At 38.3% G+C, this 18182-nt stretch overlaps 1 protein-coding gene across 1 annotated transcript in view; it reads right to left on the bottom strand.

The window, feature by feature from the left end:
- The window catches only part of ZRANB3 (zinc finger RANBP2-type containing 3), a 2104294-nt gene that overhangs the window by 1151232 nt on the left and 934880 nt on the right, over window positions 1-18182 (bottom strand). The window contains exon 4 of the mRNA XM_044074946.1: window positions 13546-13724. Within this exon, the coding sequence (XP_043930881.1) occupies window positions 13546-13724 (179 nt within the window). The remainder of the gene's footprint in view (window positions 1-13545; window positions 13725-18182) is intronic.

Below are 18182 nucleotides of genomic sequence, written 5' to 3' on the forward strand. Positions count from 1 at the left end.
AATCCCCTCCTGTTTCACAGCTCACATTTTGTTGGACAAAGTTTTGTATTTCCTCCTTAGCATGTCCTGCATCAAAAAATGATTTTGTCCTTCCAGGAAAGATTATGAAGATAGCTGGGTACAGCAGTTTGAATGTCACACGTGCTTCTCGACATTCCCTGATTAATGGGATAAATTTACTCTTCTGCCTGTACAGTGTGTAATCATTTTCCACAAACACTCAAGTTTTAGTACTCTGCCCTTCTGCCACAGTTTTGTCATAATCAACTGCTTCTGCTAATAGGATTGCATATTTATTATTAAAGATCCAGGTTGCTTTCTCATGGCCATGTTTAGAGAATACATACAATGCTCCCTCTTTCAATTAACAACTCCTGCTGTGGAATATCAGTCCAGTTGCGTATGTGTACTTTCACAAAATGAATGCAGTCTGTTCCTTCCAGCTTCTTGGGTACAGAAGAAAATCTCAGATTTTCTCTACATGCTCTTTCTTCTAATTCTATTTTTTGAAAAATCTCTTCTTGAGCAGTCTCATATTCAGTCAGCCTTTTTTTCATTTCAGCTTCTGATTTTTGCAGTTTTATCACCTTATCAGGATATCTTTTAAAGCTTCTTTCATTGTTTCCAGCCTTTTGTTGTTTGAGTTGATATACTCTATCAGTGTTCCATTTATTTTAATCAGCTCTGAGAAAATTTGACTTATTTTCTCCTCTAGGTTACTGGAAGTCATGTCTTGCACCAATGCTGGAGCGTGTACTGCTTTTTGCTGAAAAGCTGCAGAACTCTCCCGGTCAGTGTTTTTTCCTCACCTTTTGTGATTGATTTTCTTCCAGGTTCTTCATTTCTTTTTTGCTGGCATCCAGGTAATGCATACTAGCCAGTTACTGAAATTTACCCAAAAATGTGAGTTCACTGTCTCTATCTTCTGAATTTCTATTTTCACATTAGGAGAGCTGAAATTAAGCTGTTACTCAATGTGCAGCCATCTTGGAAGTTAAAATAAGCATTTCTAATACCCAATCAGACTTCAGAGTATTCATCCTCAGGTTAATAGCCAATGTTGGAGACGTAATAGGGTACACAGAAGCAACTGTGAACATGTTTTATGAGAATGTAATATGATGGTGAATTTTTTAAAATTCATGAAAGAGTACTTTAACAGACGTTTGTAGGAACAAATGGTAGTAACTAAGGAAATTGTCTGAAGAACAGGAATCCAGATCAGAACTGAAAAGGAATTCAAGTGCTAAACCAAACATAATGGAAGTTTTCAATATCATAAAGGAGATAAGAGAACTGGAAACTGGAGATTTAGAAAAGGGAAGGAGAATAGTTAATAGACATTAATGTGATTTGTGGTAATAACAGAGGCACAATAATGCTCAGGAAGACAAGTGACATTTATAAAAGTTAGGAATTGAATAATTTATATAACGCTGTAGTGAATTAAAACTGTTAAAAAGAAAACTTATATGAGTATTGCATAATGATAATGGGATATGTCATTACAGTTTGCTTCTATTCATTTATACAAATTAATGTTACAACTTAGAATGTGATTTAATACATACATTTAAAAACATAAGAACAAAAAGACTGAGCCTTACTCTCTGGCCTTGAAAAGTGTACATGACAAAAATCATCATGGCATCCTCTTTAAAGTCATTAAGTGAGGCCACATGTGCTAATGAATTGTAATACCACATACTGTGACTCTGACTAACCCTTTTGACTGTACTGTAAGTGACAAGGATCATAAAGCGTTCCAGAGTTGACACAACTGCCAGTTGGACAGAAGTGTCTTTGGCAGGTCATCCAGTAACTGTGCAAAAGTATTGTGCATGTCATCCAAGATGTCCTTATAAAAATCCCACATGCACACCAAGTAGCTAACAGAGGACTCAATGAAAAAAAATCAGGTAAACCAGTAGGCTTCTTTGTGGTGTCAGTTCTCATTTTAAAGCCAATGCAGAAACTAAGCCGCCTGATTTGTAGGAATCTCAGACTATGAACTCTACTCACTGGAATGCCGAAGGATATGGAACACCCATTTTAATTACTGGAGCTACCATATCTGATCTTCCCATGCCACAATGATAGCTAACTTCAGAATGTCCACCAATGGAGGGACTACACATAGATATTGATGGGTAGACCTAAAGGCCTCATGAGAAGTCATCTGGAGGGACAATATGTAGTCTGTGAGCTACCTTCCTTCCCAATGCAATATGTGTCATCTCTAAGATTTCACCAAAGTTGGGCTCATCATGGGAGATGTCAGAAAATCATCTTCCTTATTAACAAGATTAGCTATGGTGATGGGGATTCAGCAAATGAATCAACATACTTCCTCTTGCAAATTTCCTTGCTGGCAATATCTGCAGGAGCTAAGGATGAAAATGAAGATTACTGCTGCTCTGGTGATGAGCTTGATAGTGGGATCTTCAGAAGGCCCTCTCTCTCTATTTTGGTGAGTAATATGATGCAAGAGAAAGAGATCTGGCAAGGGCTTGTTTGGTTGCAGTGAATATGCCAATGTGGAACTAAATCAGGGCTACCCACAGCAAAAACTTTTGTTAAACTGGCATACTGACCAATCTCAGGAAAGTACAGTTGTGTACACTTACCATAAATGTAGACGTTCGACTGTATTCACTGTTGCAGTCATTACATTTGGGTAATCTGCTGGCAGGTTGCCCTCAGTCGACCTGAATAACAAAGTCTTGGGTCCTGCGTCGGTTGCTGTCTCCTCTTCCATGACGTCAGGGGTATAAAACATGCAGCCGAAGCCATTTTATTTAGTTTTTCTTGCCCCAGATGTCAGGAGCAAAATTATATATATACAAAAATAAACAGTAAAAAAATATATATATTTTATATATATATATATATATATATATATATATATATATATATATACACACACACACACACACACACACACACACACACACACACCTTTAGAAACATGAACTTTACCTTCATATAAAAGCAAATACACCCCAAAGGCTTTTGTGCATAGCGAAGGAAAGAAAAAGTATAGAAAGGGGGATGACGGGTGGGTAACCTGGACTGCAACAGTGAATACACTCGAACATCTACATTTATGGTAAGTGTACACAACTGTACTATGTTCTTCACTGTTGCAGTCATTACATTTGGGTAGTATCCCAAAGCTATGGATGGGAGGATGGAGCTAAACAGCATTAGGAGCGGCTATAAGGCCCTGCAGAACTGCAATGGCAAAGCCTGCCCTGGATTTGGAGAAGAGAGGCAAATGATAATGCTTTGTGAAGGTATGAACAGAGCTCCAGGTAGCAGCCTCTAGAATGTCTTTGGTTGGAACCCCTCTGAGAAAAGCTGCTGAGGTAGAGGCAGCCCTGGTGGAATGAGATCTGATCCCCTTGGGCACAGGTTTACCATGGTGCATGTAGCAGAAACGAATGCAGTGGCTTATCCACTTAGAAATAGTCTGCTTTGATATAGCCTTCCCCTCTAACCCTGCAGCAAATGCTACCAGTAATTGCTCAGACTTTCTTAGAGATTTAGTCCTGTTCAAGTAGCCTCTTCGTTGTCTGTGCACGTCCAATGAATGCAGAATCCGCTGCCCCTTGTTTTGCAGATTTGGGTAAAAAGTTGGCAGGTGAACTGTCTGGTTAAGAGCCACACTGGATACCACCTTAGGCATAAAAAAAGGATTGGTCCTGAGGAACACCCTGTGTGGGTAAAATGTAATAAAAGGCTCCACTGCCATGAGAGCCTGTAGTTCTGAAACCCTTCTTGCTGAAGTGACTGCCAAGAGAAAAGCTGTTTTCCAAGATAGAAATTTTATATCCGAAGTAGCTGCTGGTTCAAAACGAGGCAGGGTGAGTTTTTCCAGCACAAAATTGAGGTCCCATGCAGGAGTTGGTGATCTTCTGGGAGGCCTTAAATTTTTGGCCCCTCTAAGATACTGTTTAAGCAGAGGATGAGAAAAGAGGGGAGGGTCTGTGTTGTAATGAGCCGAGATGGCAGAGGCATGGGTTTTTATTGAAAAAAAAGATAGGTCCTTGTCAAGCATCTCAGTCAAATATTGTAAAATCTGAGGTATATTGGGCTTTGCTGTGTCTGTTCCTTGTCCTTGGTTCCAAGCACAGAATCTCTTCCACTTATCAGCATAAGATTTCCTAGTACTAGGCCTTCTGGCTTCCAAAATGGCATTCATCACAAACTTACTGAGATGTGTTTTTTGAATAATTAAATGATCAGCCATGCTGCCAGGTTCAGAGTTTGGAGCAGAGTGTGCAGAATTTGATTGTTCTGCTGAGACAGTAGATGAGGTATTTGAGGCAAGCACCAAGGGGGAAGTTGAGACATATTCCTTAGAAGTGGGAACCAGTGTTGTCGAGGCCAGTCTGGAGCAACTAGGATCATTTTTGTTTTTCCTGTCTGACTTTTAGTAAGACCTTGGAGAGAAGAGGCAGAGGGGGAAAGGCATAGACTAATAGGTTTCCCAGCTGAAGGATAGGGCATCCACTTTCCATGCTTTTTTATGATGAATTCTTGTGCAGAATTTGTCCAGCTGATAATTTTGGAGAGAGGCAAAGCCCTATTTCCGTGTTAACGTGCTGAAGATTTGTGGATCCAGTTTCCATTTGTGTAGGTCCATAAGATTTCTGCTTAGGTCGTGTGCCAGAGTATTCTGTTTTCCTGGCAGGAATTGAGCTTGAAGATGTATTTGGTGAGTCAAAGCTGTGTTCCACAATGCCATGGCTAGTCAGCAAAGAGGGTAGGAATGTGTACCCCCCTGCTTGCTTATGTACCACATAACCGTGGTGTTGTCCGTCTTTATCAGTAGTTGTCCTGGATGAAGTAAGTCCTTGAAGGCTGTCAGAGCATTCTGAACAGCTAGTATCTCTTTCTGGTTGATATGCAAATGCATGTGGTTTGGGCTCCATTTGCCCTGAATGCATCTCCCCACCAGGTGGGCCACCAAGCATAGTCTGATGCGTCTGTGGTTAGGGTTTGGGTGGCAGGGAGTTGAGTGAATGACCGTCCCTTGTTTAGGTGACATGTCTCTGCCCACCGAAGAAACTCCTGTTGTAGGCAGGGAATGAGAGGAATCATTGTTTCCAGACTCTGACAATGTTGGCTCCATAAACTTTTTAGGTACCATTGAAGTTTCCTCATATGCAGTCTTGCATATGGAATAAGTAGAATGCAGGATGCCATGAGCCCCAAAGCCTGCAGAATTTGTCTTGCAGATAACTGTGTTTTTGTTGCCATTTGTTTGAAGTATATTGTCAGTTGCCTTTGTATGTCTGGTGTAAGGTAAGCAATCAGGGCAGTTGTATTCAAGCTTGCACCCAGGAATGTAATTATTTGAGAGGGTACCAGTTGTGATTTCTTTTGATTTATTCTGTACCCTAGGCATGTTAGAAGCCTTTTTACAAATGCCAGATGTTGAAGAAGAGTGTCCTTGTCCTCTGCTTGAATGAGGCAGTCGCCCAGATAAGGATACATTTGTATGCCTCTTTGTTTGCAGAATGCTATTACTGGTGCCAGGCACTTTGTAAAGACCCTGGGCGCAGTAGATAAGCCAAAGGGCAGTGCAGAGAATTGGTAATGCAGAAAACCTGCCTTGAAGCAGAGGTATCTTCTGCATGATTCCCTTATTGGGATATGCAGGTATGCCTCTTTTAAGTCTAGAGTCACCAACCAAGCGTTTCTGCCCAGCATAGGCAGTAGCTGTTGTAAAGTCAGCATTTTGAATTTTGGAATGTCCAGGAACGTGAACAAAATTGATAAATCCAGTATTGGATGCCAGGAATTGTCTTTTCTGGGTACCAGGAATAGTCTTGAATAAAAACCTTGTCCTTTTTCCTTTTCTGGAACTGGTTGAATAGCTGTCATATCCATGAGGGAAATTACTTGTTTCTGAGCCTCTGCTCACTGATTTTGTGGCAGATCTGGCCATCCATTTGGAATTGGCAAAGTATGGAAATGAAATCTGTACCCCTGGGATACTATGTCCAATACCCACTTGTCCTGGGTAATTAACTGCCAATTTTGAGCATGAAGTGCTAGTTTTCCCCCCAAGGGGGCTGCCAAACGATAAGTGCTTGGTGATGGTAGAGGAAAGTCATTGAGACTGCTTACTGTAGGGTTGTCCTTTGTTTACTCCAGATTTGGAGGTGGAGGAACCCCATTGCTTTGACCTGTAAGAGCCCTGTGATTGGTATCTGGAGCCTTTTGAGCACCTGGATTTGCCTTGAGTGGCTATGTTGGACACAGGAAAGGACCAATTTTTAGTTGGCCAGTGCCTACTGAACCTGGGTGGCTGCAGTTGCAAGAAATCTTTTACAGTTTGTATAGATTTAGCTTTGTCTTCCATTTTCTTTAAAACCTCTTCTGCCTTATTACCAAACAGAGTGCCATACTGCAAGGGGGCATCCGACAATTTAGCTTTAACATGAGCAGGCAGATTTTGCTCCTTGAGCCAGGCATGCCTTCTAATCACAGATCCAGTAACTGCGGCCCTGCAAGAGGCCTCCAAGGAATCAAAATCACATTGCAAAGTATGCTTTCCAACCTGTTCTGCTGAATGCAATAATTCTTGTAACTCTTCATTTTCCACACAATCAGAAATCAACATTTTTTTTGTTTCAGTAGGCTCATAACATGCTGTTGATATTTAAGCATATGAAACTGGCAGTTTAAGGCTCTGCTTGCCAATGTAGCAGACGTATAAACCTTCTTTCCCCATCTATCCAGCACCCTGGAATGTCTATCAGAAGGGATAGGATTTTTGGCTGTAGAGGCCTTTACACCTTTGGGACCCTATGAGATAGTTTCAGGGTCAGCAGCAGGATTTTTGAACAGAAATTTGTGGGCGTCAGGAACCCTGTAATATCTGTCTGGCTTACTAGGAGCTGGAGGTAGGGAATCAGGAGCCTTGCTTTATTCCGAAAACACATCATCAACAATGTCTAATACAGGAGGTATAGCCAAAGGCCTATACTGAGGAGGAAGAAGAAAATCCCTAAGCCTCTTTTTTGATTCAGAGAAGTCCTGACTCTCCCAGTGGAAATGTTCCCTTAAAGTATGCAAAGTTTCTCCAAAAGAGTAATCCTCAGGAGGACATGCAGATGGGATGGATTCCCCTGCATCAGAATCCTCATAGAGTGGAATGGAAAATTCCTGATCAGAAGAGGAATTAGAAGAAATGGAAACCTGATCTGAAGATTCATAATCAGTGTTGTGCCTAGGCCTCTTAGCATGGGAGGGTTGGGAATCCCTGATCAAGGTAATTAAGTCCTCAGCCATTTTGATTATCTGTTCTTAGGCACAGGGGCCTGAGCACGTGGCTCATGTGGTGTTTTAGACATAGAAGATGCTTTTGACCTTGTTTTTTAGGCTGGCATCGGTTTTATACAAAAATGTTGAGGCCTGAAAACACCCTCGGCAGCCGGTGCCTGCTCAGCGGCTCCGGACCCATCCAAGGGAGAGACATCCACGGGTTCAATACTCTGAGAATCTTGCGGCATACTGGACTCCGAATGGGTCTCGGTAGAGGCCTGCAACTCAAAAGTAGCAGGTATCAGGGGCTGCAAAAGTGCCTCACTGAGTACTGGTGAACCAGCGACTGGCTTAGGAGAAGCTTCGTCATGTGTTTTGGACCTCAACGGTCTGTCTCTGTCTTTTTCTTTGCGTTTTTTTGTGAACTCCAGTAGTCGGATTGCTAACCTACGACATTTCAGGATCATTAAATGTTGATCCAAAATATCTAGAAGCAAAACTATACAGACGCTTAATAGTGCGTTGGTTAAATCTAGCACAAAACCGACAGCAAGGCACATTATGATCTGGGCCTAGGCAAGGAATACAGTATAAATGAAAATCCTAATGAGGTATTTGCTTCCCACAAGTAATGCAATTATTAACTTTTACTGACATCGGTAAGGAGCAAGAAAACATTTCCCCAACTGGCTACTTAGCTTTAGTTTGAAGACTTCGGTTCTGAAACTCGAATGCGTAAATTTCAGGAGTCGGCCGACCAGCACTTGCGAACTTGCTTCTGCTTCAGGCACCGCGTGGCAAGAAAGACTGAATAAAATGGTGTCGGCTGCATGTTTTATACTCCTGACGACCTGACGTCATGGAAGAGGAGACAGCAACCGACGCAGGACCCAAGACTTTGTTATTCAGGCCCACTGAGGGCAACCTGCCAGCAGATTACCCAAATGTAATGACTGCAGCAGTGAAACACGAAGAACATCTAGGATCAGCATCAAAGTAACCAAAACTACTTAGCACAGGATGTAAAGGATCAGACACAAGTATAGACAAATTTGGAGGCAACACTGGCACCCACGATGAAAGCATAAGATTCAATCCCAGAAGCATTTTCACCACAGACAGAGAAGATCCTGACAACATCAATGCTGACTGGAATGTTGAGGCAAGAAACATCAAAGCAGAGAAAAACAGCACTAAGACTGACACTTAAATCACAAACCCTGACACAAGTGCAGACATCAGTTCTGACAGCTTTTTAGTTTTGATATACCAGTGCATAGGCCTAAGGAGTTCATTAAAGCATAGCCTTCATATGTAAGGGGTATATTCTACTGTTCATCCAATTGTGTGGGGATTGTTTTGAACACATGTAGTGATGAACTTTTCCTAATTACCAGAAAACGTTTGTTGTAGGGCCTAACCACTGAGTGAGTGATAAATTATATTTTTATAGTTTTGCTAATTTCTATTTTAGAACCAATATCATTATTACTCAGATTTTTAACCATAACAGATCTGTCTATATACAATACTGTTTGTAGTTCTCCACCACACAGTGGCATATAAGCCAAACGCAACCTACCCCTCAACCAATACAATTCTCTTTCACACAATGACTAAGAAAGTTCCTTAAGTTTAGTTATCCTTTTTTTAAACGTTCTCTGTATACATTCCAGCACTGGCAAATCACCCATTGAATATATACAAAATACAGAATTATATTCTAGAACTGGCCTAATAGAAGAAATAGAAAAAACTGCTTTAGTTTATATATTTTTATTTAACAAATATAGCACTCTCAGAACTTTATTTTTAACATTAGTGTGCCTAAAGATCAAGGCCAAGCATCCTCTGGACCAGTGCCAAGAACTGCTAAGCCAGTGTGAATAATCTTGATGTCCTAGAATTTGGAGGGGAGGACTATGGGGACTCCCTGTCACTAAGAGTACAGTTGGGTAAGAGATATAAGAAAGTCTTGCCACTGCAAACCTGTCAGAATCAAAGTCTTTAATGACAAGTGTACGGTTGTTGCTTGCCTCTGCATTAAAGGTTTTGCTGTCAAAGGTCTGGACAGAAAAAATAACGTCTTTGTCTGTACCAATAGATAAGTTTGTCAAACTTTGTCACAGGTTCCTAAAATTCAAAGGAGAATCAGTCTTCTCTGCAATCTTAATAGGAACCTGCTTAACAGTGGGCTCCGTTTTCTTTTGTCTGACCTCAAAAACTGGGGGGGGGTCATCCTAGGTTATTGTAGCCTGTGCTTATTTTTAAGGAGACTCCACCCTCTCCTAAACGTTAACTCAATCCTTAGATTACTTTTCTCTTTGGAGTATGATTTAGTTATTAGAAACCTACATGTGCTTTATAAAACTTTCACATCCATGCCTTGAAAAAAAAAAAATAATAGAAAGCCCGGCCCACCTTTTTATTAAGTTTAACATCTCACATGTTTTGACAGTGGAATTTGTCTCTGCCTGCATGACATACCACAGGCAAAGAAAAATCTGTAGTCAGTCTTGATGATGGCAGTAGCTGCTATTAAAAATGTAGAGTGTTGTAAAACTTTCTTCTACTGTCCTGGATGCAGAGAGAGGAAGAGAAGCATTGTCACTGTATATAATTGATAGGGCTCTAACACCTCTCCCGCTTTTTGCAAAACAGTCATGATTTTGACAGTTCTGTCCTATGGGGGGATGGCACTTGCCTTAATACTTTACAAAAAAATATTTTCTGACTTTACTCTACACATTAGAGAAAAATTAAGCACTATTTTAAATCTTGTTCTCATATAATGTTAGTATAGACAGTGATAATGGAGGACTGCTGGAACATGGTGGTATGCTTGAATAGTGCTCAGAATGTTAAGACAGTAGCATACTTTGACAGCAGTCTACTGCCACCTTAACATTTTAAAAATTATTTTGGACAGTGAAAAAAAATCACCAATCTGTCACCTCAAGTGCTAAAAACAATTTTACAACTGCCCAGTTTTGCAGAATGACTAAGATTTTCCTCATACTTTTGCCACGTTACTCAAAAAATATTTGCTTTTCTGGTTAACCATTGAAAACTGACATCTGTCAATAATGTCAAACATTAGAGTTTTGTACTTACTGTTGATTTTTTTTTCAGAAATTGCATGCAAATCCAAAACTGTTGCACTATTAAATTAACATCTCTGATTTTTGCCTTGCCTTATCCCCACCCAATCATACCCGTTAACCTTCACAAAATGCAGGATGATATAAAACACTCTTGTTCTATTTAACTATATAATGGCCTTGATTGTGTCCCTTCAAACTTTTGCCCCATGCCAAGCAAGTTGTTTGATTATTTTGGTAAATCACTGAGGATTCGAGTCGATGCACAGTGATGTAAAACACGTTATGCTATTAACTTTTTAAATGAATTAAATGATGATTAAAAAAAAGCTTCATTCATATATATGAAGATCAGCATTTGCCTTGACGTAAGAGATCCGGTGCAAGGTGCACAGATGAAAACACACAGAGGGAGTCGGACAAATGAAATCCAAATATTTATTGACAGATTAAACGCTTTCATCATGCTATTGTCAGGACTTCATCAGAATAAAATCACACACACTGCATTGAGTTTATGTACTCTCAGTTAACTGATATTAAACAAGCAACAAAATCGATTTATGCTAGTTATGTATTAAAGAGAGAGCAAGAGTTTCTTGTGTATGTACTTATGCTTAATACAAAAGGATACTATTGCCACGATGAACTAAATAGGTGAATACATTTAATAAATAAGTAGAAACTTCAATACTAAAATGCAAAATGTTCATAAATAAATATTAATAAAATGTTAAAAGTTCTAGAAAATAAATGAATAAGCCAGACAAATATTAAAACAAAAATAAGCTTAAAATAATAGTGTCACTTTGTCATCAAAGGTGTTATGAAAAGTAATAGAATAAGTAAGGTTGACAAGTGTAAATAAAACCACTTAACATACAGGCTAAGTGTATTTATAGTTTGGCTGGCTCTACACTTCAGAACAGGTTTAAGAGACACACAGTCATTTAAACCAGGGTGGGTAAAAGCGTTTAATCTGAACTGCCACAACAGTTCTTTATACTGCATTAAATTCTCCCAATCACCTCCCCTGGGATCAAAATCTACCTGTTCCAAGATGCCAAATAAAAATCCATGGAAAGTTTTAAGCAAAGAATACTTGCAAAGGGCATTATTCACATTTTGGTCTAAATACTATACAGGTATGCTCATATATACATTTGTAAGGGTCCTTTCTGTCTTTCCAATGTAAAAACAAGAACATTTTTTACAAATAGCTAAATAAATAATCTCTGTACTGGCACAGTTGCTTTTTTAAGAAGTGCATTACTTTGAGTTGCATTCTCTAAAACTATGTTCTCCCTTTCCAAAATGTACCGACATTGCCCACAATTCCCACATTTTTAGTATACCACATTTTGTATAATGATCTGTTTGTAAGTAGTATTCTATTCTGTGACTGTAATAGATTTAGAGAGAATAGTTTTATAGAAAGTTGAGTTTTAGTCTTGCAAACAGCACATAGAACTAACTACTAATCTATCATGCTCAAGCATAACTGGTTTGAAGTGCTAGAATGTTGCAATGCAACAGAAATGTAAAAAATAAATTTAATGTAATATGTGAACGTATTTGCTGTCTCAATTAAAAAAAAATAATCTTATAGCAAATTCAAGAACAGATGTTTGTACCTTTGTGGTCCTATTTTTGTAAAACATTTTGAGCAAAAAACAGCAAGTGCCCTTTCCCCAGCATTGAGGATAAAAAAAAATCATCTTCCTATTGCAAGTATTGGTGAACACCTGAACCAATTTTCTTAAGCACTGGTAAACAGCTCTTGGATTGCAATGATAATTTCTGACACCTCAGGAAGAGTGTGGAGTAGGGTTCAGGAAGTGTGTGGAGCAAGGTCAGTCAGCGCTGCTTCCAGGACTACAAACTGAGAATCCATAGAAAACCTGCAATGTAGTTACTTTCTTAATCTAGAACTGCATAACCTCTGGGAATAGTTTAAAGCAATCGCAGACAGAAATGTGTATATTGGTCATTCATGAAAAAGGTGCAAGCATTCCTGCTACAGAAGAAACATAAGACACCTGTGACTCACAATACTCCCACTGAAGCAATGCAGTAGGAAACACCACTCCATTATGTATAGTATGAATCATATAAAGGAGACTTGAAATGGATTCTCGGAAGGGGACTTGAAAGCAGTAAAACAAGATCAAATTAATATGGCATGACTCATAACCACCATTTTGTAGAAAAAACATTAGCATTCGATAAGCATGTAGAGTGAATGTGTGCATGAAAATTGCTTAGAAAACAAAGATATAATAAAAAACATTTTTGGGTTTCAAAGTGGAGTTTTCCTTTAAATGGAGAAAAGGTAACCCTCTGTACTGGCTTCAAAGTCAACATCGAGGTAAGCCTTGATAATAAAGAAGTTTCTGCTGTGAAATAATCAGACTAAATCAGAGCAGAGTCAACAGAGAGGGTCTTCGATAAAGATGTAAATGTAAGTGGTCTTTCTAAAAGAAAGTGGAAGATGTAAACGGCTCACAAATGTAGCACTTGTCCATGGCTTTCTCCATAGCAAACTGCACACTTTTTTGATAATCTCGGAAAGAATGCAGTTCCATTTTTCTTAACAGGCAGATACCCAAACAGCTTAAAAGGAGAAGAAAACACACTATCAAAACAGATTTTTTTTAATGAATGGCTGCCGAAAATCAACAATGTTAGTCTTAGCCCAGGAAAGGAAAATTTGTAATAACATGAGAGAAAAAAAATCTAAACATTATAAGGAAGAACAGAAAATAACTTTACTCTAACAGAAAAAGCATGAACACTCACAAGTGACAGAAACGTCTCCTAAGATATCAAAGTCAACCACTGGCCATTTTGTTATCCATCTGAACTGAATTGAGGCAATAAAGACCAGGGAGAAGTTATGTTTCATGGTGCAGGGGTAGAATTTATGGCAACCTGGGAAAGTTTTACCTGCTAGTTCTAATGTCTCTGGCTTTTAATCTGACTTTTACAGAGGGTGGACATCATCTTACTAATCCTGTATTTGTTCACAGGAGGGGGGGTACAGATACAGGTGAATGCTAAAAAACATTAAATCCTGAACTTGGCTGTATATTTCAAATGCAAAAAAAAAAAAAAAAACTGTTGTAACATTCAACTTTTAATGAGTTTGAAATTAAGTCAGACTCACCCAGTGTCAGCTTTGTGCTCAATTAGGGTGATATCATCAGGATTTAATTCTGGAATCCATTTCTCCAGTTCTTCTATCCACGGGTATTTCAAAGATGATGGGACTACAATTAAAAGAGGCCATTCTTCTTTATAAAAATATGCCACAGAAATGGCTTGTACTGTCTTCCCAAGACCCATCTGAAATGAGCAACACAGATGGACAGAAATAAGCACCAATACACACAAAAAGTTCCATCCATTAAAATAATGTCAATTCTTAAATATAATAGCAAATGCACAATGTATTAGATGCAGCTGTGACTGTCACATACCAGCGAATTAAAATAGGAATTTATTTTTCCAGCATACAACGTAAATGAGAACTGGTTGCCAACCTTAATTTTTCAATGAAATTAAATCAAAAATTGAAGTCCTGTTCTGGGGCTGCCAAATCCTAATGTTTTATGACAAACCTGACTAATTGAGAAGAGCTCCAATTTTCAGGCATAAGAGTGAAGTACAATGAAATGAACAAAGATTGCTTTCACCCATTCCTAATGGCCCTTTAGTGGAACTTACAGATAAATAACAGGTAGTTAACAGCACATTAGAAAATGCAGTTCCATTAAACTTTTCTGGGGTTGTAACTGTTCTGGAAGTAACCTGTAAACTCGGTACATATTACCATAATTTGTTGCATAAAATATTCTAATGCTGTGAATAACTTACATTTCCAATGAGTGTAAACCAAGTCTGAAAATGATCACTCTACTTAAATGAATTTAAAAACAGGCATGTATATTTGTCCAGTGGGGAAACACTAGAATACAACCACCACAAAATGCTGGAGCTACAAAATTAACATTTGTAACTACTCTACCTTCTCCTGAAAAATTAGGGAAAAAGAACAGATAAAGTGGGAATATAAAAAAGTTGGCGAATGAAAACAAGGCATTGCTAACTTCTTTCTAGAATGCAAAGTAATTCACCAGTAAGGCAACATCAGTTTAAATATTCACAATGTAACGACATATTTAAGTCTTAAACAACGTTCCAAAGATGTAAATAAGCTTGCCCCACATTCAGAATTTGTTAAATCTTAATTCTTTTCACTAAATAAATGGTCCTTACCTTCGATCATTAATTTTAACAAAGAACCATGTCATTATTTCTGAAAACAAGTACACCTTTTATGTTCAAAGTTTCTGTAACATTTTGCTCTTCCTCAAAACACTTCACGTCACATTTTATAAGAACACTGATAAATTTATTCCAGACATCATTTACTATACTGCATCTCCAAAATAAGTCAACTCATTAACACCTAAGTGGTGTGGAATGTCACACCTATAGCAGCCTACAAACATCTTGCATTCCAGAGCATTTTCTGAAAAATCAACTTAAAAATGATAAGATAAACAAAAATAAATATTTTGTGACTAATAAATGCTATTAAAAGTGTATAAATTGCAATGTTATAAGTAAAAAGTATTCTTTGCAGTGATAATAGCCAGTGCATTCATAGTCTTTCATAAATAAAGCAAGCAATAATGTCCAAGAGAGTGTGCATTACTGTACAAAAATACCCACCCAGGGGTGTTAGTAGGCCCGACACTGCAGGTGGAGGGCCTCTACACCCCTGGAAGGGCATTATTTACACAGTAACAACCCTCCTGGAAGGCATTATTGTGCTTAGAGAATTGGCTGCATGTAAAATTATTGTGTTTTACTTGCATATTTTTTATTAATATACATATTTTTTATAAATATTTTTGATGTAAAGTAGTTCCTCCTCCAATAGTTCAAACTTGTGTTGGAGGAAGTATTTTAAATCCAAAATATAAACTTTTCAAAAAATATCCAGATATTTGCTTAACTGTTTATCCCTTGCTCCTAAAATGTGTGGTTTGTTGCCAGTCATTGGGGACTGAAGTCACCACATAATGACATAAATTTGAATTTCAGACTATTTCCTTTAGAAAATGTATGCTACAATAAATCCTGTTGTTCAAGCAACTCTGTAATTTTATAAGAGCAATATTTAAAATCTGTTCCTATTTTTGAGTCTTTGTGCCCCCTTTATTTTAGACTTTATTCAGATTTCTTGAGCTAAGAAGTGGAGAGGTATACAAAACTCTTAACTGCTGCCGCCATTGCTCTATCAGTCTTACCCTCCCCCAAAAGAAACATAACTGCAGTTCAGGAAGTGCATGCTAACACAAACCCTGTCGTTCAAGCAAAGTTGCAATTTTATAACAGTAATATCTGCTCTTATTTTTGAGCCTCTGTGCCCAGTTTATTTTAGACACTATCCAGATATCTTGAGCCAAGAGGTATGCAAACCTCTTAACTGCTTCTGCTGCCACTGCTTGATCACTCTCACACTTCACAAACATACATACACGCACATACTTCTGCTCTCATTCACACAAGCATGTATATACACACACATGCAGATACACAAACACACACATTTCTTTCTTTGTTTATGTTTCTTTTACTTTCACACTCACTACACAGCAAAAGCACTGCTTAGCAAGTGTAACACAATGGCTTGATCAATCTTGCTCCCACTCTCATGCATACACACAAACATGCAAGAAAAGCACATGCACAGACACTTTTCTTATTTTTTTTAAACAATCTTCTTTTATGTTATATTCGCTAAACACCAAATGCGCTGCTTAGTGAGTGCAAAATAATGCAGGCCGCTAAAACTTTCTTTCAGTCCGAGCTACAAGGCAGTTTGATTCTCTGCCATGAAGCACTGGACTCATTTTCAGCAGGCATATAAGCCGTGGTGGTAGAGCGGTTGTGTTGTTGCCTCACAGCAAGAGGTTCTCCCGTTCGATTCTCAGCTATTGTACGGGCAGTGCCTTCTGTCTGGAGTCTGCATGTCCTCCCCGCGGTAGAGTAATTGGGCGTGCCTTTGCTGAAGGTTGGACATCGGGCTGGCAACTCGGCACCATAAAAATCTACTGCCAATCTTTAGCGGACCGCAGTTCCACTGTGGCGACCCCTTACCGGGAAAAGCCGAAAAGACAAACATTAACTGTAGGTTAATACCCTGCTGGAGAATATGCTGAGCTACAGGTCACCCATTCTCTAACATAATATAGTGTGCAAAAACCCAAAAGTATATTTTTTGCTAAACTTTCTCAGTTTGTGATATCTTGGAAACTGTATAACCTAGAAATATATTGTTAGAATTTCTTTTTTTGTTAACCAGACATGAAGCTATGTTTAATCACAACAATTGTTTTGGTACAAAGAATTCACAAAAATGAAGAACCTTTGATCTCAACAAGATTTTTTTAACTATTTATACTGTTTGGAGTTTAATTTACAAATATTTCTTACTACTAGTGCTTGGTGTTAGCTTGGCTCAAATAGCTCAAAAGGCTGTTCTTTCATATATTTTTAATATCTGTTTTGACCTAAATAGTTGTACCGTGCCCACATTCGGATGGTTTAAGCTAACTAAACTTCAGGGTGCTCACAGTGCTTCATTTCTAAAAATGCCGCATGAAGGTTGTTTAACGGGAAAACCATACGATTATAAAATCAAAGCTTTCTTGGGACATATGTATCCTCAACATTGAGTCAGATTCTATGAACATAATTTCATAAACACACACAAACAGAATATGTATATATATAAATACAGTAGTTTTGGTAAATTAAAACATTTTTCAGTTGACCAGGGGAATAAAGTTTTTTTGTCACTTGGTCTGCAGGAAGGGCAGGACTTTTGCCCCTACAGAACTCATTAAAGCTTGAGCCAGTGATCTTTTTATGCAATTTTGTGCAAAGCATAGTTTTCCCACAACAGGAACCTTGTTAAAGCCTTTTCCAGTGGTTCGAATTAACAACCTTCAAAGGTTTTGTTGCCTGACCTTTCTGTCCAGGAAGTGTGTGTTTGATCTTACAGAACAAAATTATATCTATACATATACACACACACATTATATATATATATAAATACATATATAAATATATATATATATATATATATATATATATATATATATATATATATATATATATATATATAAAGTGATAGAGTGGGGCGATCATGCTCCCATATTTTGAAAAAGACAAACCAGTTAAGGGCCAGAGTGCTGTGCGTACTAACCTTAACAATGATTAAGCACACCCTGTTTATGTTGTTAATTTTGGGTCTAACGCCAGATAGTAAAACCTGCCAGTACTTTCCAGCAAATGACAGAGGCAACAATAAAAGATTTGTTTACGCCTGCTGTCTATACTGGTAACGTATTCCCAGCTTCCTCAAATAAGCTTAGCTGCTGGAATAACAGGATGCATTAGCATCCATTTTGTGAAGGACAAGAACTCTGAAGCTCAAATGTATGTCATTAGTTAGTGACTTCAAACTTTAGTGGTTTATTCAAAAACCACAGATCTTATGAGGAACAGACCAAAAATATGAAGCAAAAATCGGGACTGCAGAGAGGCATGGATGTGAGTGTCAGTGTAACGAAATGTGTTATCACTGCATTTCTGACAGCATCCACCAAGTGTTTTACTGCTTTGAAAGCCCGTAAAATACTTCACGATTTTTTCCCCCGTAACTAGTACTACATGGAGCAGATAAAGCACCATACACTACAAAGAATTATGATCGTTTCACTGATT

The sequence above is a fragment of the Protopterus annectens genome, chromosome 6.part0 (genome assembly GCF_019279795.1).
Source record: "Protopterus annectens isolate FY-2018-M chromosome 6.part0, PAN1.0, whole genome shotgun sequence".
Taxonomy (NCBI): domain Eukaryota; kingdom Metazoa; phylum Chordata; order Ceratodontiformes; family Protopteridae; genus Protopterus; species Protopterus annectens.